Here is a 25,882-nt window from a genome sequence, read left to right on the forward strand (position 1 = left end):
TTCCACTATATATAATATTTTCCTATAAAATCCTTCTTCGGCCCTAGGAATGGAAACAAGCCCACACAAGGACAGAGACAACCTCCAGGGTGGGAGAGTTTTTCTCTGTGCCTGTGTGGGCCCATTTCCGTTACTAGGGTTAACGCCCAGGCCTCGGTTGTTCAACGCTATCCACCGGATAAACCACTATTCAGCGGATAAACACTAGTAAAACCAATTGAATTATCCAGTGGATAGTGATTTGTCCAGTAGATAGCGCTGTCCACCCTTCAGACTACTGGGGTTTGATGGATTAGATTGGAATGTACCATAGCACTTCTAGTTACGTCCTGATATTGTTCGATCTGTTGAAAAATTATTGCACACTGCGAACGTTTGAAAAAACGTACCCCTTCTTTCCACATGCATGTTTATACACAGTGTAGCCTATTAATTTTTAAAACTGATCTTTAGTGCTGGCCATACTGATGTTACGTGTGTACTTAGAGCCTTTTACGCTCCGGTAGTAAGGGGCAAAGTTAAAGGTGATGTCGTTGTTGTATGGGCTACCTGAATTTGATGCAAACTGTTAGGCTTAATCTAGCTATTTCAATCGTCTGCGACTAATTCTTTGTTCCTCTTTTGCACTTTGTTTTAGACTTTGGACCTCAAGAAAGGAGCCCATGGTGAAACACTGGAGGTCGTTGATGAGTCAGGTTAGTTCGTGATTGAGAATTATGAATTTGGAATTCACTCCTTGTGGTTTCGCAAACCTCTGGTCAATTTTTTAGGATTCAAATTATTCCATTTTAAACAACATCTGTTTCAATTGTAACGGCACCCTTTTTGCAACTGATCGAGATTATGCCGAGTTAACCATTTAGTTTATTCACGAAATTCTAAATCTCTGTTGTTAGCTGCTTGCTGCTGTTTGTACTTATATCGTTTCCTGGCGATGCTTTCCAATGCGGTGGTACAGGTTTAGCTGTATTTGAGGAGAGCCTGTGAACAGGAAGTGTTAAATGTGCAACTGAAAATTGTGAACAGTGAAAGTTCTGCATTTTTTCACTTAATTCGTTTTTAACTCCTTACCGGTCTTTTAACACGATTACAAGATAAAAAAAAAACACAGTTGTTGCACGGCTACTTCCTTTTGAAGATATTGAGTGGGGAATTATTTCAGCGAACAAAAACGTGTCAGATGAACTCTCTTTCGTTGGTTTTCTTGTGATAAGTGTGGACTGGAAAACTGTCGTTTTGCTATTACATCCACGCTCCCTCTAAATGACTTGAGAATATTAATTAATTACTCAGCCTGTGATGACTTTGTAGTAATGTGCGAAAAAATAATTGTGTATACAGAAGAAGAAGATGATGATGACGATGAGGAAATGAAAGATGTTGAGGTTAAAGAGAGGGTAATAGTCGAATTTCTTTTCTACCTTTTTTTGTTTCGGTCATTTTGCATTCTTCCTTTCTTTTTCTGTCGTGTATACATACAAACGATTGAGTGTTTCAAATGACTTAAAATGATAGAGATTCAGAAGTTGCTAGTCTAAAAGATTATCAATTTTCAAAGTGGACTGAACTCGTCGAAAGAAACCTTGAGTGGTGATCGCGTAGAGAGATATTCAAAGTAACTTTATGACTAGTTCCCCGGGCGGGGAAAGAGTGAATCTAGGTTTCCAGGACAGTCAATCAAGCTGCTGGGTGCAAATGAGCAGATGACTCGTTTTGTTTTGCATTGCTTTTCAAGAGGATCCAAGAACAATGTCGGAACTTTTAGTACATTACAATGGCGCGTAGATCATCACTCGTAATTGCTGAGTTACTTAGTTATGGCTTCATATTTCAGTAGTAGAGCAGAGTGCAGTCTGTGCAGCACGTTTGGATGGTGTTGGGTCCCCGTCATGCCTGTACTTTTTCCGAAAAAGGAATGAAGCAGACTCGAGCTCCACGAGCGACTTGCAATAGATAGGCTATTGAATGCAAGGAATAACATGATTGCCGCTTCTTTGCAACTTCCGAGGTTGTGCCCATGACTGCGATGATCTTTCGCTCAAAATAATACTGCGTCCATTTGCACACACAGCTTACTGTAAGTGTATAATATTTACGAAATATTTAAATCCTGTATGATTTTCTAGGAGACAACAAATGGGAATTTAAAATCAGGCGAAAATGACAGCAATGACGTGGATGAGGATGACGAGGAAGAGAAGAGTTCAGAAGACGAAGATGATGCCGTTGGAGAAGTTGATGAAGCATTCAGAGCTGAAGTAAAAGCTGCTCTTGGTCCAGCTATGTTTGACATTGATAGGGAGGTTGGCACAAAACGACTATATTTTGGTTTGTCCGTTGTGTAATGTTTTCACGCATGTCCCGGCAGAAATGCACGACCAAGTTTGAATATCGAACGCGAAGTGCCCCTCTTAGGGCAAGCATTATCCTGTTTCTAACAATAATGTTAGTGTTGTTTTTGAGTTAGGGTAAATCCAGTAGTTTATTGTAGCTTAATTTAAGGAACAGAGTTTAGGGGACACTTTGAGACATCAATAGTCAATAGTCCCTTTTGGAATTTTAGAATTACCGCTGAATACAAACACTAATGAAGCATTGATATAGGGTTAGTCTCGAGCCAAAGTAAAGTATTCACAAAAGGTAAAGTAACTTTATTTAACGTTGGTAGTTCCATCAGCTACGAGGCTGGTATCAATGGAAGCCTACGGTGCGCCCTTTACCCCCCTCCCTCTGTCAGTGCTCCGTTTTAAGGGTATTTAAAGCTATAGCTACACGGATCAGAGGAAAGTCGAAACAGACGTTTAAGTCACCGAGGATCGAACCGGGGACCTCTCGCTCCGAAAGCTGCGCACTAGCCAACTGAGCCACGACTGCTCCACCATCGGGAAGGTGCCTGAAATTTGAAAATTAATCAATAGACAGAGTTGTAAACGGATCATCTTCTCGCTGGAATTTGTGAAGATGTTCTCTTCAGATGGAGGCTAACCCTGTAAAACGGCGCTCTCAGTACTTCTATTCAGCGGTTATGGCGAACTCGAAACTGGACTGTTGTCTGCGTTCCTAGAAAACAGTGATGAAGAAGTTGATGAGAAGAGCCACGGGACACTTCTTGACGCTTTTTGAAATCGGCGTGGATCAAATAGGCCGAATGCAAAAATGGCCGCCAATAAATTGTTCTTCCTTTTTTTTTTTGAAAATTGGTCCGACTGGCCTCGTTTTACAGCTAAAATTCTTTGAATTTTACACGGTAACAAGGCTAGTCAGTCCAATTAAAGCAAAGACAAAAGAATAATTTGTTGGCGGCCATTTTTGCATTCCGTCAATTACTTGCATTTCTCCACACATCTGAACGAAAATTTGGGTGCTAAAATTGCCTCAAGGACAATCTGTCTGTACCATTTTGTAACCATAAAGGTTTGTCTTTCTTGTTCTTGAAATTGCCAATAACTTTCATCGCGAAGAGAAATAATCTCTTCTGAGTTCTTTCTCTGTTTTACTGGCAAAGTTGATTGATCTTTTTAATTATCAGCCCTCTGTTTTGCTCGAATAAAGTTGAAGAAAAGGCGAAGGTGCAGCAAAACGTCTTCGAAAATGCATCTTCGTGATTGACTTTCGTAGTGCATTGGTTAATAATGTGCGTCGCGAGTCAACTGAACTGCTACTAAATTTCCGTATATACACACTTGCAGCTTTTCCCTTCTGCCATTTGCCCCTTTTTCCTGGACCGAAAACCTGGTACCTCATTGGGCTATGTTCAAGTGCCAACGGGATATGTTGATATGCATTTGTAGGGAAGCAGTAGTGAAGAAGACTTGGATGACGAAGCGATGATGCAGCTTGATGCCGCCCTTGCCGCCGCTTTTAAAGCTCAGATGGAGGCAAGAATGAACAAGAGCAAGAAGAAAGGTAAGGCTGACATTCTTTGACATACCATCAATAGACGAGCTTGGGTGCTGGTGCCTTTGCTGTCAGATGGAAGTCAGGCAATCCATTCTAGCCATGTGATTGGGTTTACACCACCGTCACATTGAGCCACCAAAAACGTGACGAATGCAGTCCAGCGGTCTTGCAGGCCGTACTGAGGTCTCAAACTAAGGATCAATCTCAATTCTTAAACATTTTGGTTTGTTTTTTTTTTTAACCTGTCCGCTCATCACTTGATTGAAAGCCAGTGGGGAATACCAGTCCATAACAACTACCGAAACCACGTCTCCCTTTGAGTTGAAATTGCATGAACTTAACTGATTTGTCTCCTAGAAATAAGTTGAAAAACATGAAAACACGGAAAAGATTCAGAACAGTGAGAGATTCAAACTCGTACCAGCCGTTGATATTCGCTAGACTAACGAGGCAAGCTGTTGAAATTCCCAAATTTAAAATTCAACAAATCACCAGAAATTATCCGGTGTTATGCTTGAATGAGTAGCAACCATTAGATGCAAATGCGACCGCTGATCGACCTTGCCTTGATTGGAAGTGCATTTGGGTGTTCCCACTCATAACTTCTGAGCACGCAGAGATAAACGTCAAAGTATTTTACCACTGTGGGATCAGAGACGGATTTATCGCAGGATCAAGTGATCCTTGAGCTTTAAACTCATTTTGTGTCTTGGTTAAGAAAAAGAATAAAGAATGGTCGATCTCAAGGTCAGGACGACTTTGCTTAACCGTGGCTATCGTACCTACTGTAGGCCATACGGGAGCAAGTGGGTAGTCCTTCACATGTGAATGAAGGGGTTATTTTCTAAAGAGCTGCGTCGGTGCGATAGTTCCACACGAACATTAATATTTGCTTTTATCAAACGAATTGATTAGCGTCGGAATTGGGTTGTTCCAATTTTTATCCACCCCCTCCCCTCCCCATCCCCCATCCCTATGGAAGGCATGATTACGACAGGTGGTAACATGGTGAAATCCAGTTTCCTAGGGGTTATAATTATACGCCAAACTCCTGTTTCCGACAGGTAAGGTTCCAATCAGACCCTCATCTCATAGGGTCAGACGGATAAAAACAACCTATAAATGGCAAAATACTAATTGCAAGGGGAGTAAAATGAAATAAAATCCTGGATTCCGACAGGTTCCATTCAGACGTTAAGAGAGAGCCAGCCCTCCAAAAGAGGTGGGGGGGGGGGGGGGGGGTGCGGATTAAAATCGGAACGACCCATTACCACCAAGGGAAGATTGAATGGCTCACGTTTACCGTTATTTATAACCAACAGATGCAGCAAAGATCATTTTACATTTCAAGTTGCGGTACGTAAGAATAAGCCATTTTGTTTTTGGTCAGCGTTTTTCTCTTCCTTGGTTCGTGGTCTGTACCATCCATGCTTTCATTCCATTTTCCCTACTTTTGTTGCTGGGAGGTTTGTACCTGGATAAGCCATGCAAAGTTTCTGAAGTGTTGTTTACAAAATTCGTGCTAGGAATTTGACCTTCTCTAATTTAGTGACCACGCATCATGATTAGGGTTGTGTTTCTGCGCATGCGTTTGTTGGGACAGTCGAACCTGTATATAACGGCCCTGTATTAACGGCCAGTTTTCAAAGTATCGGTTACCTGTATTAGGCGGCCATCTCTTTGAAGCGGCCCGGGCCACTTTGCGGCAGTCCTATGTTGTCTAGCTTTGTTACTTTTACCTGTATCAAGCGGCCACCCTTGAACGGAAACTAAGCTGCATGTCATTTTATGCAGTATGTTATAGTGTTTGAAATGCGATCCATCATCACTATAAAGAAATAGCATGCACAGAGCTGCTGTAAGCTGATAATCGGCCGCTTAGTATCGTTAACGTTTTCCAGATGTCCGCAATGTGCTGAAGTATAGTACAAAATCACGAACGAAAAAAAATGTTCGTTTTGAATATGCTGCACTCTTTAGCTAGAAAGTCCTCTTTCATTAGCTTGTTCTTCAGCCGTGTGATGAAGAATGAATCGCCTTCAAACGTATACTCGCAAGGGATTTCCAGGCCTTAACTTTTACCTCTGTTAACTCACTTGCCCTTTACCGTAAGTTTCCCGTAGTTCGTTGGTCGTCTAAAAAATGTTTCGTATATTATACCGTTAAGTTACAAGATGGCAACCTTGTTTAAGTAGCGATCGCTTGAAAGAGCGTTGATTGTCCTATTGTTTCCTTGCATGAAGTGTTTTTATATGATACGCCATTAAAATCGACATTAGACCACGCCCAGTGAGTATTTTTAGTGATCCTGTGTTAAGCGGCCACCTGTATTAAGCGGCCAGTTCCTCAAGTCCCGAGGGTGGCCGTTATATAAAGGTTCGACTGTACGTGACTCCCACAGTTTTGATCCTCTAAGAAGGAGGAAAACTATCTAAATATTGAAAAAGATCACCGTGCTAACTTTAAATTTATGATAATATATTAGCGTCAGACTCAGACTCAACCTTCGATTGTTATTCGTTTTGCAGAGTTCTTGATTTAATAGAGATCTTTATCAAAAAACAAGCTTCTAATCCCTTGATTCTGGTACGTTAAAATGTCTCATGTTTAGTCATTTTAAAGATAACGCTGTTCTCTTTGCAACTTTCCGAGCACAACTGAAAAGGCGTGTGTTAAATTTTCAGCGTAATACTCGGTGTAACCAAGGGTTAATCATTTCATGTATGCTATTAGTCCTCGTTTGTGGTAGGATTTTGTGGGGCCTATGCGCTCCTCCAATCATCAAAAGGCTAAGCAGTGACCGACATGCACCAATCACCGCCAACCACAGTTCCAATTATACTGCTGCACACATTTTCGTTCCCAGAGCTGCGATCCTCTTGGCCAGCGCCACGAATCGAGAGCTCTGGCTGGTTCCAATTTAACAGTCCGCGATTCACGGACTTCCGGTCGTTCTGCGTAGTCTCGCTTCTTTTTCAAAATGGCGGACCAAGCCAAATTGATTTCTTCCACGAGGCGTTGAATAATGGAATGGAAATTCTAGATATAAGCGACATCACATTGAAAGAAAAGAAGTACGAGGGTTTGACGCTATCTGTGCTTGTCATTTCGTCGTTAAATGCCTCAAATACACGATCAAATTTTTAAGATCAATGTTTCAAAATCTGCTGAGGTTTTGCTCCACTATTCATCATGGTTGACAGTTGTTTTGATATATTCACTGTTTTATTCAGTTAACAAATGGTATAAAATACCATTAATAATTTTAATGTGATTTTTAACAATGATTGGGCACAAATAAATTATTATTCATGGTCTTCATCTTCAGTTTGTTGGTTTGAGCAAAATTATTGAAAGTAATAAGATAAATGACTAACTTTGTTGTTCAAAAGTTAACATAATATTGTTATTATTGCCAATAACAGGTACACTGTATTTTGCGTGTGAATATCATTGCACATTATAAATTATAAAATAATTAGGATAGTACGCGCACTCTCAATGGTCAAACCTGTGTGTAGATGAGAGTATGTAAACACGGCTGTGACATCACCCGAATTTTGATTGGTTGTGTGTTGTCAGGCGCACGTTTTGATTGGCTGGTAGGAAATATGAGCGTGTATGTTATGCAAACCCGTCGAGACGCAGTCGAGGGTTTGCATAACTGTCGAGAATTCTCCCAACTGCCCCTCACGTTTAGGTGAGGCTATTTAAACATGGAAAACATCCTCTATTGCTTAAATAACACGACAAAATATAACTTTTTGATCGGTTGCTTTATCTTAAGAGGAGCAATTCCGGAAGGCAGTTTTCTATTAAGCACTGGCCATTGAAGCAGATTCAACCAAACCTTTTCCTGTTTGGTGCATCTGGCAAAATAGTCCAATATGCATATGGGGCTTCTTTTTTCTGGTGCAAACAGGGACAGTCTGAATTATGTTGATCTCACTTCAGCTGACTAAGCATTCGCTCTGACGAAGGGCTAACGGTCGAAACGTCAGCTTTCCAAAGCGTTCACGGTGGTAACTCGACCTTTATCAACACGTTTGATAAACCCAAATTTTAATGTTAAACATAACATTGTATGCAATCAGTGTAACATGGAGACAACTTAGCATGTAACGGGGCCTCTCATGCATGGAGCCTAAATATTGACGCCTGTCGAGGAATAGTTTATTGGCTAAACTCCTCTGACCCTATGATTTCTTCCGGTTAGCATTTTTATTGTGTTCCCATCTGACCAATCATTGACGAGAACGGATTGGTACCTGCCAGAGCTCTCGATCCGTGACGCTGGCCAAGAGGATCGCAGCTCTGGGAACGAGAATGTGCTGCACGGCCAATCGACTTTATCACGTGATTAAGAACGGCATTATAGTGGTCGAAACGATCCTTTGTGACGCTATTGTGAGACATTCCATCAAGGACTTCGCACTTGGACTCGTTGCTGTAGATTGCTGTCTTTCCAATTTATGTCCTAAGGCTGGAATTTCAACGTTTGATTTTTTGCGTCTGTTTTTCAAACAGGAATTGATAAACCCTCTCCTGGACCTGGTCAGGTCGTCATTTGGTTCGAAGGATTTCCACACTCTAGGAGAAAAGGCTGAAGGGTTGTTTAAAAACAAATTATGTTCTTCTAAAGAGGTAAAATACAGATAACTGCATGGACTTAATTAAGTGGCCCTTTTTATCAATTTATGATTTCGAACAATTATCAAAGAACTGAAAAGGATAAAAACGCGGTGCAATTTGGACTTTAGGACTGCAGTGGTTAGGTTTTTTTGGTAGCCAAAAATCATTTTCATTGTGAAGCATCGAGCTTAAGCAGGAAGGGTAATGACCATTGCTAACAAGAACGTCTTCTGAAATTAAAATTTTCGTTATTTGAATCATTTCTCGGTTTTCTAAATGTGAATTGTGTATCAACTTTCCTGGGATCGATATTTCGGCGATAGAAAATACCATGTAAATCTTGGGTCGCTCCAGTCCTTTGTGGGGGCTGAGGGTCAATGAAGTGGTTCATTTGAAATTACAACTTTGTCCGTTTGCCTCCTCAAAGGAGTGGAAAGACCAAGGACTTACTAGGAACTTAACGAAAAAGTTTATTAAAATGTTATGCACGGAGTGGAAATTTAGAGGCATTGAAATATGTCATCTGTTACTCATGGTCAGGTGGTGAGTGCGTACGATTTTTATTCATGAGTTGTTAAGGATCGCGTAAACGAACGACTGAACGAAGCGACAGAGTCAGTTTAACGATCCTTCACAACGAGTGAGTAATAATAAAAATCGTACAAACGAGCCAACGATGAAGTAATTTGTTTATTATATAAGTACAGAGATCATAAAGTTAACGAGCCCCAAATAGCAAAATATGTTTGAAATATAAAAAATCTTTACATTCTATACCTCGATTGAGCACTTTGAAAACTTTAAGATCTTCTGAAGTATTTTGTGGAGAAAACTAAGCAACAAAAGATTTGAAAACCATGCACCAGTCGGACGCCATGTTTTCAAATTTTACTCCCTCTTTCGGTGCACAGGCCACTCGTGCCAAAGTCCAACATATTAGCCAATCAAAAGGCTGATACGACGATTTTTCACTAGTGAAAACATCGTATGTTATTTTTGTTTGATCACAGAAAGTGTACGTAAATCTCTATACTTATGCAATAAAAACTGAATTCGGTCAATTCGCATCTTTCTCAGAAAGAGAACGGTAGAGAACCGCTTTGTAAAGGCCCTTTTAAACGGTCCCAACATTTGATCAACAAAAGAACCAACACTTTCGCGAAATTTGATTGCGAGGAACTAAGAACTAGAACCAGTCTCTCTCGTCCAGATAAACTACGCCATATTGACTTTTGCGACCTGATGTGAGCATGCGTGTGTTCTACAATTGTTGAACAGAGTGTTCAAACTGCTTCAACACCCATTCAACATTTTCGAGAACAAAGGAAATGTTGAATAGATGTTGAAGGAAAGTTTAAACCGAGTTAAACTTGATTCAACACGCTTTCAACAAGCTTTCAACATTTTTTACGCTTTCAGCAGCGTTGGACGACCTGTTCAAACGCACCCAACATTTGGTTCAACAAAGTGTTGAATGCATGTTGAAGCAAATGTTGAAACCGTTTAAACGGGCTTTCACTTAAAACTGAATGCACGTTCGGAGCGTGGAAAACTATTGTTTTGGTTCTTATTTTCTTCAAAGCAAGTTCTGTGGTTGAGAGTAACTCAAACCCTCAAAGGCCTCTGGCCCTGACCAAATTCCACTTTGTCTACTAAATATTTCCAGCGAGGTTGTTGTTCCAATCCTCCGAGTCATCTATTAGTCTTCTCTTGACAGTGGTGAATTACCTCGTGACTGGAAGCATGCTCACGTCTCACCCTTTTTCAAGAAACGACCCCACTCAGATCCCTCCAGTTATCGACCAAACTGCAAACTGACCTTATACTATAGAAATATTTCTCCAAGGCTTTTGATTCTGTTCCTTTTCAAAGGCTTCTCCTTAAACTGGCCGCTTATGACATTTGTGGTCAAACGGCTCTTTTGTTTTTTATTGAGGTGCGAATGAGATGCAAGGTTGTTTTCTGCAATCCCGCACCTTTGTGCGAGTAATCTGAGGTATGCTGTGTCACTTCTGGCGTTCCTCAAGGATCTGTTCTGGGCCCCCATCTCTTCCTTATCTACATAAATGACCAACTAACGATATCTGCTCTCAAATTCGCTTACTTGCTCGTGACTGTAAAATCTATCTCTTGTGCCATGTCATCTCAACAACTTCAGTCAGATCTAGACTCTCTCTTCCTGTGGGCTGACAAATGGCAAATGCGTTTAAACTGAAGTAAGTCTTCAGTCATGACCACCTATATCCTAAAGGGCCAGTCTCTTGAGGTGACTATTTCACACCCTTATCTTCGTGTTATTGTGTCAGCCAACTTGCGTCGTACTAAACACTGTGACCACGTTGCAAAGAAGTGCGCTAGGATTGTCAATTTTATTTCTCGCAGTTTTAATCATTGTACTTCCGTGACTAAGGCCAAGCTATATCTCACCCTTGTACCTCCCTCTCTTGAGTACGCCTGTTGTGCTTGGAATCCTTACACTCAGCGCAACATATCTAACTTGGAAAAAGTTCAGTACAGGGGAGATCTGCCCGCTTTGTCTTCTGCGATTACTCCCGTGAATGGATTGGCCATTACTCTCTGGGCGTTGTGAATATCAACAACTTAACTTTATGTTTAAGGCCTTCAAGAATCTTGTATCTCTTAAATTATGAATCTCTCTCCCTCACTCTCAAACAAGACGCTCTAATGACATGACACTTAATCACCTTTCGTACGCCTACTATGTATGTATTTTCTTTTTTGCCACATGCTATTCCTACATGAAATAGTCTCCCTCCGGAGACAATACACGCTGTAAGCCCCTCAGCATCCTACAACGCAAAGGTTAATGCGTGGCGTAAGAGCTCATTTGTCGAACTTAAATTAGTTTAAGTAGATCTTTACTATTACTTATTGTTCGTTAGTTTACTGCATTAGTGGTAATACGCAACAAGCGTTACCGACGAAACAGAAACAACAGGAATACACCCGTACTTTTATCATTTGATCGTGTTTATTTCACAGCTTTGTAAATGCTGACTAGTATGTGTAAAAACGCACACCATGAGATGCTGGTCAATTTTGACGAACTTTACGACCTTTCTCCTCATCTTCAACAGTTTTTGTTCACAAATTTGTAGTTGGCGTCGGCGTACTTCCTAACGTTTACGGGTGTAGCTCACTTTCGTGCATTTCAAGTAATTAGCGCAGTAGTAGATTTCTGCAGCAACCGATGGAGACTTCGTTTAGCAGGGAACTCAACGTAATATTTTTATATCATTGATGTCGTTATGGAAACAGCTTCCATCTCAAAGCCCTTTTCCGTTTTCTTTTGTAGCTTCCTTCAGTTTCTTCGATTGATGCCAATGCTGTCCATGATAAAATCGACCACTTGGTCGAAAAGTCTCTGTCAGGTAAGAAGATAATTTCTTCTTAAATTTTCTGTTGAAAGCTGTTGTTTGTCAAAATGGGTCGAATTCCTCACGGCTTCCTTTCATTACCTGAATCTTCAGTTCTTTTCTGATATTTAAGTTCTTGAGAAATCTTTTGTGGAAGCAAATGTTGTCTTGTCTTACAGGGTTTTTTTCAAAGGTGTCTGTCGTGGTTGAACTCTTTTATTTGAAGTAGCGGCTTACAAGCATTTTTCTGTTTAACTCTAACACCATTTAATAGCCCCCTTTCGATATATTAAAAATTCAGTCCTAAACAAGAGGCATCACCTCGAGGCTCTGGGGAATAAACGCATACAAATCCTTATATTTATTCCCCAGAGCCTCGAGATGATACCTTTTGTTTAGGACTGAATTTTAATATATCGAAAGTGGTCTATTCTAAAGATAAGAGAGTCTCTCGGCATGTCCTTGAACCCAGTTTCCCAATTGTTTCCTCCTTTTGCAGCAACATCTAGGGAGGAAATGAAATAGACAGTGCCTGGGGTCGAGGACTTGATCCCGAATCAAGTTATGCGCACCTCTTTTTAAATGTTTGATAGGAGACTTGAAAACGTGCGTAATGCCCTCGACGTAATTCTCTCTGTTGTTGCGCTTTTGTGTTACAACATAAGAGGTCTGCAAGATTTTTTCAGCATTGTAACATAATTTAAAATGTTAAATGTGCAGCCTAAATCGCTTCGTATTCATTTTACTTTACCATTTTAGGAACGCGAAGCAAAAAAAGTCGTTAAATGTTTAGGGAAGGATAAGAAATGCTACATGGTCAATGATTTGCCACTCATCTTTTTCTGACATAGGTGCAGCTTCTGTGTCTTCCACGTAGACCTTCGTCTTGATATCTATTTAACGTTCTTTTTCTTCACTCATTTCTTTTTACTAACAGCTCCTTCTATCGTCATTGTGACACTTATAACACGCGCCTGTTTATACCTGGTAAGTAATTTAAATTGAAGATTTGGTACAAGTACATTTACATTGTCGCGTTACAAAAGCATAAAGCAATGACAAAGCGTTTTAACATTGTTGTACAACAAGGTTTAAGGGGAATCGTTAAATGTTGAAGAAATGTTTGATCGAAATCAAGGCATTATTCTGCCAGACGATGATAAACCAGTGTCGTCTAACATGCATGCTACACGTTTCAACATTGTAAACCGAGCAAAGCTTATAGCTCTTTTCAACGTTTAGCCGCGGCTTTACAACATAATTTTAGCCGTAAAGAGTAAATTTAGTTGCTGATGTCTGTCTTAACAGACAAGTAAAGGTGTGATTTTGAAATCAGTCCATTCTTTAACGACGATAGGATATAGATCACGGATCCCAATGTCATAGTTTAAAGTGCTACTACGATCAAAAATCACCTCTTGTTTTTCTTCACCTCTCGTTTTTCTTCTTGTGCTGAATACTTGAAAGGCGAGATTTTATGCAATCATTTCAAGAGAAAACCTATTTATTTTGACGGCATTTTTTAATGGAACGGTCCGCCTTTACTTCGTGTGGTTCTGACAGATAAGCCCTCATGCAGAGAGCGCGATCGGGGAGAAAGTGACTTCATTTTCTCACGATCTTAAAAATGCAGAAAGTGAATGCGGCTTAATTAGTAAGTAATTACGGTCCGTTAAGTGAAAAAAAGTGGAGTTAAAATAAACATTCTTTCGCTGTAAATTACTGCAAAAAAATCGCCTGTTGAACATTCAACGCAAGTAGTTTCTTTAGTTTTGAAGAAAAACGGGAACTGTTTTTTTTTTCGCCTCACAGTTGCACTTTAAACAGGCAGACTCGTGACGTCACAGAAAAGTGGAAATTTCGCCCATTTCCGGAACCGATCAGATGGCACGATTTTGAAATTACTCTTTCTCAAATGCAGTACTGAGCTTTACCTTGATTGGACGGAATTGTTTTTGCACGTGTCTTAAAGCCATTTCGATGTTCAAAGGGGAAAATAGCAAAATAAAATCTTTGTATGTGCGCTATAAATAGAAAATCACTGATAGTATATTCCCCAAAAAAGTTTTGGCCATCCCCCATGTTAGCGCTGACTAAGCCATGCTTCACAGGTACGAGTATTGAGAGGCTCGCAGACCACACAGGAACCTTCTGTTACCATAACAAGTGAGGCACAAAGACAACAAGACTGGAACAAAACGAAAGTAAGCAATGAATGTTTGCTAAAAAGAGAGGATTCAATAAAGTATTGATTTTTTTAGTGGGGAAGATATCTGTTTGCAAACAATGTACCAACCTCTTGAACAAAAGAACCCTTTTTTCGCGAGACCCGATAATGCTCTGGTTGGCACATCGATGTCAATGGCCGGCGTCAACTGTATCTTCATTCGTAGTACAAACTTGATACTGCTTTTCATTAAGACCAAAGAGGTTAAAGTAGATCTGCGGTTGCTTGGGAAAGTTCTTTCTTGTCTTTGAAAAACATGCACCACACCATGCCGCAACAATCTACACTGATACAATAGGTTATCTTGCACTTCTGACCCTGGTAACCATGTCTTTGAATGGCGAGAGGGTTGTGAATGGCAATGGCGGCCTTGTTGAGGACTGTTTAGACGGTACTACTTTCGCTTACGACTTTGGCATTCGACTTGCTTACACCAAGACTTCGCCACAAATCCTATTCCTGGCATTGCTTTTTCTAGGTTAGCCTGTTAAGTAGTGAAAGGCTATCAGTTGCGTTCAAGAAGGCACTGAAGGACTTCATGGAAAGAAGGTAAATGAGAATAATTAAAAACGAGGTTAGGCAAAAATTGTTTAGATGCAAACGTTGTAAGCAGTATGTTTTAGTGGTTACCTTTTGTTTTGTTTTGTTTTTCTTCAATAGAAGCACCCATCTACATCCTGTACTGTTTACGGAATTAATCAACCGTTTTCCGGTAAGTTAGTGGCACCTCAGATGTAAACGAGCAGGCTCTACGCAAACCATGCGCCATTTAATAGGATTTAATATTTCAGTTGGCAAATTTACGAGCGAATGTATTCAAATATGCCTCGAGGAGACCATACGTGTATCACGGCAAATGTTGCTTTTTTTTAACGAGATGGAAAAACCTGGGATACCCATGAACAAGCCTGCCGATGCAGATTAGAGAAGCCGCTAAAGCTCGCTTTACACACCGGCATAAACAACAGGGCAACCGTAGCGGTGTTTACTCTTGACCATAGGAAGAGTGTCATACGCATGCGCTCTGAGATCAATTATCTGAGAGCTGACAGAGTGGGATTGGGTCTATTTACTTTTGTTTCCAATATGGAACTCAAATGTTTCACCAACCAAGTCTCTGTCTCAATTGAAGGATTGTTCTTAATTGTCAATTTGCTCCAAGTGAAGTATTAACGTTCATTTCGGATACTGAAAGCATGATAGGAATCATGGGAAATGAAGATATTTTTTTTAAAAGCCGAACGCCAATGTCTGGACGAGCAGGACTCGAAGCTGAGAATGTTTGATTAATAACCCCTTCACTTAATCACAAGACTACCACATCGCTACTTTAACTGCGAGGATTTCATTTTGTTTAAAGGTTAATAATTTTTCTTCCGCAAATGCCGCTGTAAACGTGTGTCAACACCCGCAAAGAAAGAAGCTTACACAGTGAAAAATGTCGGTTACCAAACTTCAAGAGAAAGCTAACCCTTTTAAAATCAAGCCTTAGACTTGACCATTATTCAGCAATGATTTTATATATATACTAATTAGTTTTGGTAAATAATCGGCACACTAAACAGTCAGATGATCTTATAGTGGTTAAGTGGATAAAAACAGTTCCTTCCAAGTGGGTGCTCCGTGTTCAAATCCTGTCCAGGGACTACCTTTACTTTTTACTTTTATATGTTACGACAAGTCCTGGAAAGGGTAATCTAAATGGAAGATAAAACTTCACCTGGAGCAAACTGACAATGAAGGATAATCCTTCATTTAAGGAAGAGATCGTGTTGGTTTCCGTCAGCGCCAAAAACACGGATTCCTTTGTTTCATACTCTTGTCTTGTAGAAGGCGTAATAATATGCTAAAGGAAAGGGAAATTATTTCTTTTTATTAGGCTTATGCTTGTGTCTAAGTCACTGTGTAAACTAGCCTTAAGGACGTTCGCGCCCATCGCTACTGCGCATCCTTACAGCGCACCCAAATTCACATGCCACGTCATGCATCGTACGAAATACGAAGACACTTTGAAAAGGGTTGCGGCCCCTCTGTTGTTTTGAAATGCATCCAAGCATGGCCGATGACGATCAACAGTCATATCCAAGCAGAGACGAAACACGAAAAGATGTTTCTATGGCGAAAGAGCGTCGAGGATCCCATTTAGAGGATTCTAAGAACAAGAAAGATAAAGATGATCGCGTTTACAACGAGCGGCAAACGTCAGTGTGAATTTTGCGTTTTGCTAAAAACGGAGAAGATTTGATTGGTATTAATATTGGTACATTTCGAGTCGGTTAGCTCCAGATAGAGCGGTTTTCAATGAGTGTCGTAAAACAAATACCAAAGTAATTACTTCGACCAGTCACAGCAGGTGCAAACAGCGTTTAAACCAATGCAAATTCGTACTTGCTCAAAACGCGGAAAACGTGCAAGTCGCGACTGGATTTCCTTTTCATTGGTTGATAAGCTAACGCGAGATTTTTGAACCAGTCAGTATGCGTAGCAATTGCAATCATGTAATTACTTTCCACAGTGATTTGAAAACTACTCTATCCAGAAGTCAGGTTATAATAGAGCGGTTTTCAATTGAGTGTCGAAAGTAATTAGCGAATTACTTTGGTTTATGATTACCTCACTCAGTGATTAGTTCAAAGTTCTCGCGCCAGTTTTTCAACCAATCAGAAGTGAAACCAAAACCAATCGTGGCTCGCGCGTGCACATTTTCCCGCGCTTTGTGTCGGCTACTCGTAATTACTTCGAGTTTTGATTGGTCTACTGGATTGTCTCCGTCCTTTTTGATTGGCCAAAGTCATTACTTTGGTTTTGGTTTTGGTTTTACGACACTCATTCCTTGAGTTTTCACCTGTTTATGACAAGCTCCAGGCAGCCTGTCCTTTGTGGTTTGCTGTTGTACGCAAAACGCGTTGCTAAGTGCTCTAAGAGAATATTTCGGACAGATTGGCATTAATGCTCTGTATTTTCCCACCGTTAGTTGACAACCGCGTCCAAAGTGCCGTGCCTTTTTTTTTTAGGTGCATCTCCTCGGTAAAAGAAATGTAGAGTGAAGCTTCTTCCGGTAGAGGAAGGAATGAAGGAAGCACAATTCTTGTTTTGTTCACTTGTACAATTCCTTTGTTTACATCAGCACTTAGGTTGGCTCTTAGCAGAGGACCTTATCCAGTACCTTGAATCTGGAGTAAATAACTTCAGAAAGGTAAAGTATATATAACCTTTTTGTAAAAGAAATTGTTAACATTTGGCGTTTTTGTTTCGGCCTCTGGCTCTTAATTCATTTCATATCCCTGCTGCTGGTAATTTTTTTTTTGTAATCAGGTTTCAAAGCCCAAGACTGCCATAGAGGTTCACATTACGTCTCCCTTAGGTTTAAAGTTGACGTTGAAAGCTACAAAATAGCGTTGCTGGGACCGCTTTAAGGTCGATGTGGCAATTAAACCCTTTCAAACGAGTGTCTTCTTCTCCTCTCGGCATGTTTCCATCAAATCGTTTGAGAGTTTACCAGGGTTAGGTTTACCAGTTTCAGCACTTGGACTCCTTTAATTTAACTACGGTCTGTTTTGCTGTTATGTGGTCTCATCGATCAGTAGTCCATTCAGAAGATTACACCAAGCCGACCACATTGCTGAAGGCCAGACGACAACACCATCCCACGCAATTTATGAACATTCGCTATTTTCCCATTGCCATAATGCTATGCGTTTGGGGGGGGGGGGGGGGGGAAGGGGGTTACTCTTGGGGCTGTATCATGCGTCGTTGAACTGGATATCCATTGTTATACATTTTATAGTCCTTATCTGAGAGGACTTTAAAGTCTTCCCATTTGCGGATGTCTTTCAAAGGCAGCACTTTCTCCTCAGTTATTTTAAGACCCTGAGTGGTGCTCCAGCCGGAGTCGAAGTCACGACCTCGCATGACAGCCCGATGCTCAACCAACTGAGCCACCGGTGCGCGATTTAAGTTTAGTCGCGGTTAGAGTTTTGTCATGTTATGTACGGGGGATTTAAAAGCAATGGCCATCGTTTGTCTTTTAACGTACGGACAGAAATTAAAAGTGGAACTATGTGGTTTCAACAGATATATTGAAAAAGTCTATCGGCAATGAACAAATTGCCGTACTCCATCTTGGTTGATGGCGATTTACTCATTTGCATATTGTTTCTGTTCTTTGACAGAGCCAGGCTTGTCAGATGCTATTGCAGTTAATGACAAAAAAGGTGAGCATGCAGTGTCTTTTTTTTTGTCACTGTGTCCAAGTTAAGAACTTCCACACCAATTTGTCCGTAGCTCAGTTTTGTTATTTTTCGGCCTGAGAGACTAGTTTTGAATTTTATTCGCCCAAACGTCAACGAAGAAAGTGCATCGTCAGACTTATCATAGTTTGATGTTCTTCTGGTCTGAATAAATTTGAATGTGCCTTAGAAAATTACGATTCAAGGACTTAGACCCGCAATTTTCTAAGCTACATTTAAATTTATTCAAACCAAAGTAGCATCAAACTGAGAGGTAGTATTGGCACAGTGGTTAGGGCGTTTCCCTTGAGTTCCGGTGATCCCGGGTTCAAGATCCGCTCAGACCACTTGTTGAATTTGTCCCTGGTTCAACGTCCCCGCTGCACTTCTAAATAGCCAACTGTTTTGCCTCCGGCCAGTTGAGATTCTTAACAGGTGTTGTTGTTGTTGTTGTTCTGTTCCGTCGTTTCGTTAATTGTGTTTCATTGGCCCTGAAAAGCCCCTAAGGGAAGCGGTCAATTAAGCATGTATGTAACTATGTCTGATTGACATCCTGGCTCCAGTTGTTCAAAGACTGTATAACGTTATCCAGGGGATAAGCTACCCGGCATCCAGAGTACAAAATATACTCGACGTCAAACGTTGTCCAAGGTATTCTTACACGCCTTTACTAAGATGTGCATGGAGTGTGCATATTACGTTTACGTGAGCAAATACCGAAATCTTTGCACATAGTGAAACTGTCAGATAGAGACTTAATCCATTGGATGAAGTTTTCCGGCCTTTGAACAAATGGGGCCTGGTGACAATGTGAACTGTAACTTTCGTTTAAGTGGATCGTCTTCTGAAAACGTATGTTCTATTTCATTCATTTATTCGCTCGTCTCGTTCGAGATATAATTCGAACTCACAAATAACCAGCGCTCAGTTGGCTTTTTTTAGCTCAGTTGACATAGCAAGTGCAACACATTCGCACGGTCATGGATTCGAGCATCGTTCACTGAAGCCTGGACGTTTTATGAGCTTTCTTCGTAACTTTTTAAGTTGCTGCTCAACTGCGATGATCTTCATCTCTGAGCTCAAGTAAATCAATTTTCCTTCGTGAACTCCAGGCAATTTTATGACCTCCGGGCAATTGTAACTCTTTATAGTTATTTCTGGAGGTCAGTACCTTCATCAATAAATACTTAAAAGTTTTTCTTATTCTGACTGTAATTTGCTGGGTACAATAAAACTTATTGCACTGTATTGCCAGGGGCCTAATCGGCCTCATCAACCCGAGTTGAAATAAAGTTATATCTGTCTGCATCCATCCATCCATCTACAGTTCAAATATGTGAAAAAAAAATCATATATCTGTATCATGGATTCCTTTCATGCCAGAACGTTCGAAGCTAAGACAATTTTTGGAACAAAAGTGCTCACAGTTCTTTTCTCCTGCTCCTATTCGAACTAAAGTTTGGCTAGTCCTTACGCAAGCCGAAAAATACGCCCAAAGGTGTGCTATGAAAAGTACCACCTTTCTCGTCGGCAACTCTTTATTTATGACCAGAGCCTCGCCTTGGGGAGTTAATTTCTGAAGCAGTCTCTCTCGCCGAAATGTATCTGAATCTGGAAAATGATTTTTTCCTCACAGACTCCGGAACATTCACAGCATTTAAAAGCTATTGTCCCCTCTTTGCAAACAAAGCTAATCTCGGTAAGTATAATGCGTTGCCTGGTTTGTTAAAATGCGGGAGGGATTCCCCCTGATATTTTCTTACTTCAAATGGTTAGATTTTTTTAGCACCAACAGGGATTTGTCTCCCGTCAAAATCCCGGGGAGGCATCACTGTAGTCCCCCCGCATATGCAAAGTGATATGGTATTAAATATATAATATAGAGTTTGTCACGTGATTACCAGATAAATTTTGGATTCGTCTGAACTCCGTTCGCACGGAGGAAACGGATATTGATGACTTTTCATCACCAAACGCCCCGAAGAATGTCTAGAGTTCCTAGAGGGGAAATTGTTTCCTGTACTTTGTCTTGTGTAGGTGTGCAAATCTTAATTCTCATAGTTAATAAATTACATGTTAAGTTTCGGATCTTTCCAAAGCTCCTGTTTTTTTGTGTTTTTTTGTTTGTTTTTTTTTTTTTTTTCAGTAAGAGCGTGAATTTTAAAATTACTGTTACTTAGTTTGTTTTGTTGTTGTTGATAACTGTGGGAGACAATTTCCATTGGAGTAATGATTAGGAGTTGTCAATGCGATGATATCTGTAGTTAAAGCATTCAGTATTAGCTGCGAAACGCATGAGGTTCAAAACGTTATTCTAACAGTCGTAGCTGAAAGGCTTGACTTAAAGCAAAACGATTTTTTTCTCAGGTTTTTGATGACTTCCCTTAGGCTTAGACTTAGGTGCGTTCGATTAACCCTATTCCGGAATAAGAATACGTGGAGTTGTGATTTAAAACGGTATGTCTGGCGTTTTGAAGCAACAAGGACAATAAAGATGTGTTTGAAATAGCATTTTAGCAGGTGTTTGACAATTTAAAAGTGGATCTCCTTAAAACGAAGGGTTTCCAAATTCTATTCCATGTATTCCTATTCCGGAATACGGTCAATCGAACGCACCCTTAGTTAGCATCCATACACTCAAACCGATGCAGTCCGGAAATAAGCGTCGAAAGTAGCTGCAGAAGAACCCTTAAAAAATCCATATTTGGAATGGGGCTGGAACAAAACTTTGACCGTCACCAAGTGAGCTATGAAGCTATTGCGTATATAATAATATTCACGAAAAAATATAAGCGCGTTGATTGGCTGAGAGCGCGTCCATGAATCCCAAACAGAGTGCAGAAAGTTGGAATAGTACAATAAAGGTAAAATTGTTGCTTTGATAGCCAATCAAATACGAGCCCTGGATGGCGCAATTTTCCCATGATGGCGTGATACATGTGCGTGGCTTCTGTTTAACCATCTCGATTTTTTTCATGTACGGTATATTATTGATGAGAAAGCACATGATTTTTCTCGTGCAATTTGGAATAAATAAGAACTTGTAATTTTTTTTCAAATACTACAAATTGCACTCGCCCTTACTGGTTAATGCAATTTTGTGCGTCTTTAAAAGAAAATTACTCGTGATTATTTATTCCAAATTGCACTCGAAATAATTATTATGCGATTACCTATACCAAATTACTAGGGAATATACGAATTATTCGATTACATTTAGAAATGATAGGTGCATTATTGAGGGTTACTAAGGGAGTGAGTAAAAATTTTAAGGTTATTTTAATTCTAATTTCAGGTCATGACCAAGGCTTCTGCTCAGGAAACTGACCTGAAAGTGAAGCATGTCCGTGAAGTGCTTAGACTGACATACAAGTTCATTAGCCAAGCGAAAAAGACCGAGGAGGTAACAATTTACTTTCTCTGATAAATTGTGTTACAACTCAATCATTGGATCCCCTCTTTAGTTCCCGATTCTCTTTGAGTTACTACGTAAGACTTTTCATTTATAATAAAGTTTCTGCCCTGAACAATCGCATGCCTTTCTGCTTACCTTCTTAATGTAGCTGTAATGCTTTTGTTGTTGTTGGACAATTCTTTACTAACTCGTCAGGTTACAACCAACGGACAGGCTATGTTGAGCTGTCTAGTATACCACTGTAAATCCCTCAGTGGTATTCTAAAATAAAGTACTAATTGACTTATCGTATCACAACTTCAGTTACAAGTTGGCTCGCCGTGGTTATTTACATACAGATCTCCTACCGACATTGTATCCAAAATTGTTTGTATAGGTCTCCGCCTTATTACAGACCGATGAACTCAGAAAAGGAGTGGCATTGATTCAACAGAGTACGTTATTTGAAAAATCGCCCGACTTGAAGAGCATTTGCAACCAAATCTACTCAAGCTTGTCACGGTTAGTATTTTCTTGGCGAGTCTGCGTTGATGTTTTCGAAAAAATTTCTAAGCGTGAAGCTGATTTCTTGCTTATTTTTCTCGTTAGGGATGATGGTGACGCAAGAAAAATTAAACCTGAAAAATCAAAAAGAAAGCGGGAAGTAAATGAACATTTAAAAGATGAGAGTTCGTCGGAGCGCAACGGTGTGGATTCCGCACAAGTGGACAGCGATGGAGACAGAAAGAGGAAAAAGAAAAAGAGAAAGGATCGATAAGGCACTGTTTTTTTATGCACTGCGTTTACAAATTGATTAGTTTGCGCGACAAGCGGTTGATGCATGAGGACCCCAAAGGGCGAATTGACTGGGGGCGACGGAATTGGGACACGAGATAACGCAGCAGATACTAGCCAGCTCTTTAAACCCCTCATTGGAACACAGCTGTATGGCTTTAGGGTTAGGTTGTATTTTTCTACCCATTTGAACCAATCTTGAGAGCCGGTTGGAACTGCTTCCTCGCGCTGACGCAAACTCACGGATTATCTCCTCTTTTTCAATGAACAACTGAACAACCACGCAAGTTATGCTTTGATAAATCAGCATCCGAAGAACTGTGTCATCTTTTTTGTTAACAAACTTTTTAAAAACAAGAACTGAAAATACAACCGACTCACGTGGCGCAAATTACAAGAAAATGCCCTTCTTGGGAAGAAACGTTTATGATAAATCTTTTTATTTTTTTCCTTCTACCATACTTGTTTGACTTGCTCTGATCGCACAAGTAACATCACAATTTACGGATCCTTTAGAACGTGAGAATGTGGACTTCAAATGTGAAATTCAAATGTGAAATGTCAACTCAGATTTCAGAGCAAAGGCAAGGCCGACAAATGACTCGAAATAGAGACATTAGAATGCTGGGTAAAGAAAGTCAAGGTGCGCATGACTTTGTTTGACACACATTGCAATCCAGGACGGTGCTGTCAGGCATTCAAGACAAGTCATTTAGTTCTTTCTCTCTCTTTTTTTTTTCCCTCCTCCTTGGTTGAATGAAGTTGTGCCTATTTATTCCAGCTATCGGGGATAGATACAACTAACTCATCAAGCCCTTTATTTGGGTTCGTTGTTCATTGTGTCTACTCAGCTGCTTCTCAAAACAAACTTCATTCTGTTTACTTGCTATAATGTGATGCATGACCAATAGGTAACCGATTTTCTCACATTTTGAGATAGACAATTCAGTTCGTTAGATCTTGTAAATTTTCGACCGAAGCTTGATCGACCGAAGCTTGATTGATCTTTAAGCTCACAACAAATGTCACCCACCATTACAGTACTACAGTTTTAAGAAACTTGCCCTGAAATCTCTCTACAAATGTTATTAAATATTCGTAAGAGTTGTGTTATCGTTAAATTTGCCCATTAAATCAGAAAATGAGTCTTTGCTTTACGCATAGTTAATGAAGGACTGGTTTTGAAGCTCGGCAAACATCAGAGGAGCAAACGAAGATGCCAAGATTTAGGTTGGAAAGTCCACGACCTTGCTCAATCTTTTGTTTTGCGCTCATACGCTATGCATGAATTACGTAACCAACACGTTTGTATTGGTTAGTTCTTCAGTACGGAGTAAACAACTACCGTATTGTTTTTGTGCACGGTCAAGCCCAAGAAAGAGAACAAAAACCTACCACAAAGAAATTTGTCGGGTTTCATAACCATTTCCCCGTATTAACTATGCTGTAGGTTTACCCTGAACGTTCTTTCAGTAAATCCTCGAAGACTGGGACATTCAAATAAAGAAGGTTTCCTCTTTTCAGGTCTCTCTTGCGAATTTCGTCGTCTCTGAAGCTATCAAAAAACCCAACAGGGCTGAATATTTATCACTGTGATAACAAATCTTACATTTTGGTGTTTTATCGACCTGCTTTATCTATGGTTACTTCCACCGTGATTCCTTTTACACTCAAGTCGTTTTGACAAGGAATATTCTTTTCATTGTTCTCTTTAAATTTTCACGTATTTCTCCATATCTCGAGAAGCAAACGATAGGGTTCAACGATGAATTTAGTAGCACAATGAACACTGAGATGTTGTGAGCTAATAAAGGAAACACGCCGGGCGTGTTGATTAACGATAAAACCGATGAACAAAGAAAAGGAAGATAACAGGCCATGAAAACAACATACAGAAAGATGGCGTTGTGACACAGTTTATTCCTTCGAAGTACCTCCCTTCCAGTTCCTCTCGATAACCGTTGTTGGCTTTGTATTTGATTTCTATGATATCGTGAAACACTGTAAATGCGAATGTATGCCACAGTTGTGCACAACAAGCCACCGATCTCAACAATCACATTCGCCAGTCTATTTCGAATGGAGGTTGTGATAAAAATGCCGGCGACTCCACCACTTATTAACCAAAGAATTACCAATGAGAGCTCAACACGTCTTGGGGTGACAAGTTCTTGATATCGCAAATGAAGTGAAATGGCAATAAGTCTGTCAACAGCCATGGCAGTAACAGTGAGAAAAGATACAACACCGAGTAGATTAAGGACAAAATAACATACTGTTAGAATAGTTGGACAGAGGAAGTCAATAGAGGCTCCTTCTACTGCTTTTCTGGATATTATCGCAATAATGATTCCAAACATAAGCTGTGCCAAGGACCCCACTGCCAAATCTGACATAGCTAAGTTTAGCAACAGTTTCTTTATATTAGGTAACATGGAAGAGGCTCTCCAAATGGCAGTTATGACAAGCAGATTTCCAATAGTTGCCACTAATGCAAAAAAGAAATTTGATACGATCATAATCACCATAAAGGTTCCATGAAGGTGAACAAGTTGTGATAGTTCCTGTAACATTAGACTACATAACTGGGTGACCATTTCCCAGTAGTTTATTGTCTTAAGTCGGCTGTAGCGGTGAGCAGATGATTTGTTCTACTATTCGTGTCATGAAATTTTGCTGTATTCTCGCACTATCATTTATTAAAACTGTTTCTGCTTAATTAGTTTGCTTTGCAAGTTGCAGGTGGATAAACTCAAAAACACGACGTAGCTAAACGTCATTGTATCAATGTCATTCGTTAGTCACGTGCGAACCGCCGGTTAATTGATAAGGATAATAAATACTATTGTATTGATTATTCGTTCTCTTTTATCCTCAAAATATATTCGCTATTAGTGATAGAGACTAGGGCTACTTTCCACCTTTTAATAAAAACCACAAAGATCCGAAGTAATTCATTCGCTCGGAAACGTTCTTGGAAATTTCTAGTTTATGTACTTGAAATAACTTATTATCTGTTAATATTACATGGCCTTCCTCGTGTCATTCTAAAAATTTGAAACAAACTAAAAAATTATATATTTCCATTGTTGAAATGCAGATGACAGCGGAAAGATGATAGCGCGGCGGATATCCTGAAACCCACGTCATGCCATCCTACTAAGCACTCAGGCGGAAATATTGACACGGTTTTACATTTTTAAAAAAAGTCAAAATATGATTGCGTGCTCATGGCAGTCAAGATTATCCTTCTACGGACTCAAAGTCGTCGTAAGGGACGAACGTTTGACTCAAAACTGATTTTTCAGATATTCCCTGCAGTATGGCT

The 25,882-nt window shown here is 40.1% G+C and overlaps 2 protein-coding genes across 4 annotated transcripts in view; one reads left to right on the forward strand and one right to left on the reverse strand.

Annotated features, from left to right (window-relative positions):
- The window catches only part of LOC137992836 (uncharacterized), a 53,424-nt gene extending 30,449 nt beyond the window's left edge, over positions 1–22,975 (forward strand). For 2 of the 3 annotated variants that reach the window (XM_068838371.1, XM_068838372.1), the window contains exons 21-38: positions 638–696; positions 1,340–1,397; positions 2,127–2,303; positions 3,792–3,906; positions 5,223–5,256; positions 6,429–6,486; positions 8,428–8,544; positions 11,849–11,924; positions 12,847–12,896; positions 14,021–14,113; positions 14,615–14,685; positions 14,797–14,848; positions 17,264–17,332; positions 18,309–18,350; positions 20,002–20,064; positions 21,661–21,768; positions 22,157–22,281; positions 22,369–22,975. In XM_068838371.1, coding sequence (XP_068694472.1) covers positions 638–696; positions 1,340–1,397; positions 2,127–2,303; positions 3,792–3,906; positions 5,223–5,256; positions 6,429–6,486; positions 8,428–8,544; positions 11,849–11,924; positions 12,847–12,896; positions 14,021–14,113; positions 14,615–14,685; positions 14,797–14,848; positions 17,264–17,332; positions 18,309–18,350; positions 20,002–20,064; positions 21,661–21,768; positions 22,157–22,281; positions 22,369–22,537 — 1,536 coding nt within the window. In that variant the 3' untranslated portion in view covers positions 22,538–22,975. Of the gene's footprint in view, positions 1–637; positions 697–1,339; positions 1,398–2,126; positions 2,304–3,791; positions 3,907–5,222; positions 5,257–6,428; positions 6,487–8,427; positions 8,545–11,848; positions 11,925–12,846; positions 12,897–14,020; positions 14,114–14,614; positions 14,686–14,796; positions 14,849–17,263; positions 17,333–18,308; positions 18,351–19,999; positions 20,065–21,660; positions 21,769–22,156; positions 22,282–22,368 lie in introns of those variants that run through there. The other variant, XR_011121751.1, reaches the window with a different exon arrangement.
- A 1,110-nt stretch (positions 22,976–24,085) lies between these two features.
- LOC137992837 (adrenocorticotropic hormone receptor-like) lies at positions 24,086–25,265 on the reverse strand. The gene has a single exon (XM_068838374.1). It carries the CDS (start codon positions 25,149–25,151, stop codon positions 24,225–24,227), a length of 927 nt encoding a protein of 308 aa, XP_068694475.1. The 5' UTR covers positions 25,152–25,265; the 3' UTR covers positions 24,086–24,224.
- Positions 25,266–25,882: the final 617 nt, after the last annotated feature.

This window comes from Montipora foliosa, chromosome 2, assembly GCF_036669935.1.
Source record: "Montipora foliosa isolate CH-2021 chromosome 2, ASM3666993v2, whole genome shotgun sequence".
NCBI classification, from domain to species: domain Eukaryota; kingdom Metazoa; phylum Cnidaria; class Anthozoa; order Scleractinia; family Acroporidae; genus Montipora; species Montipora foliosa.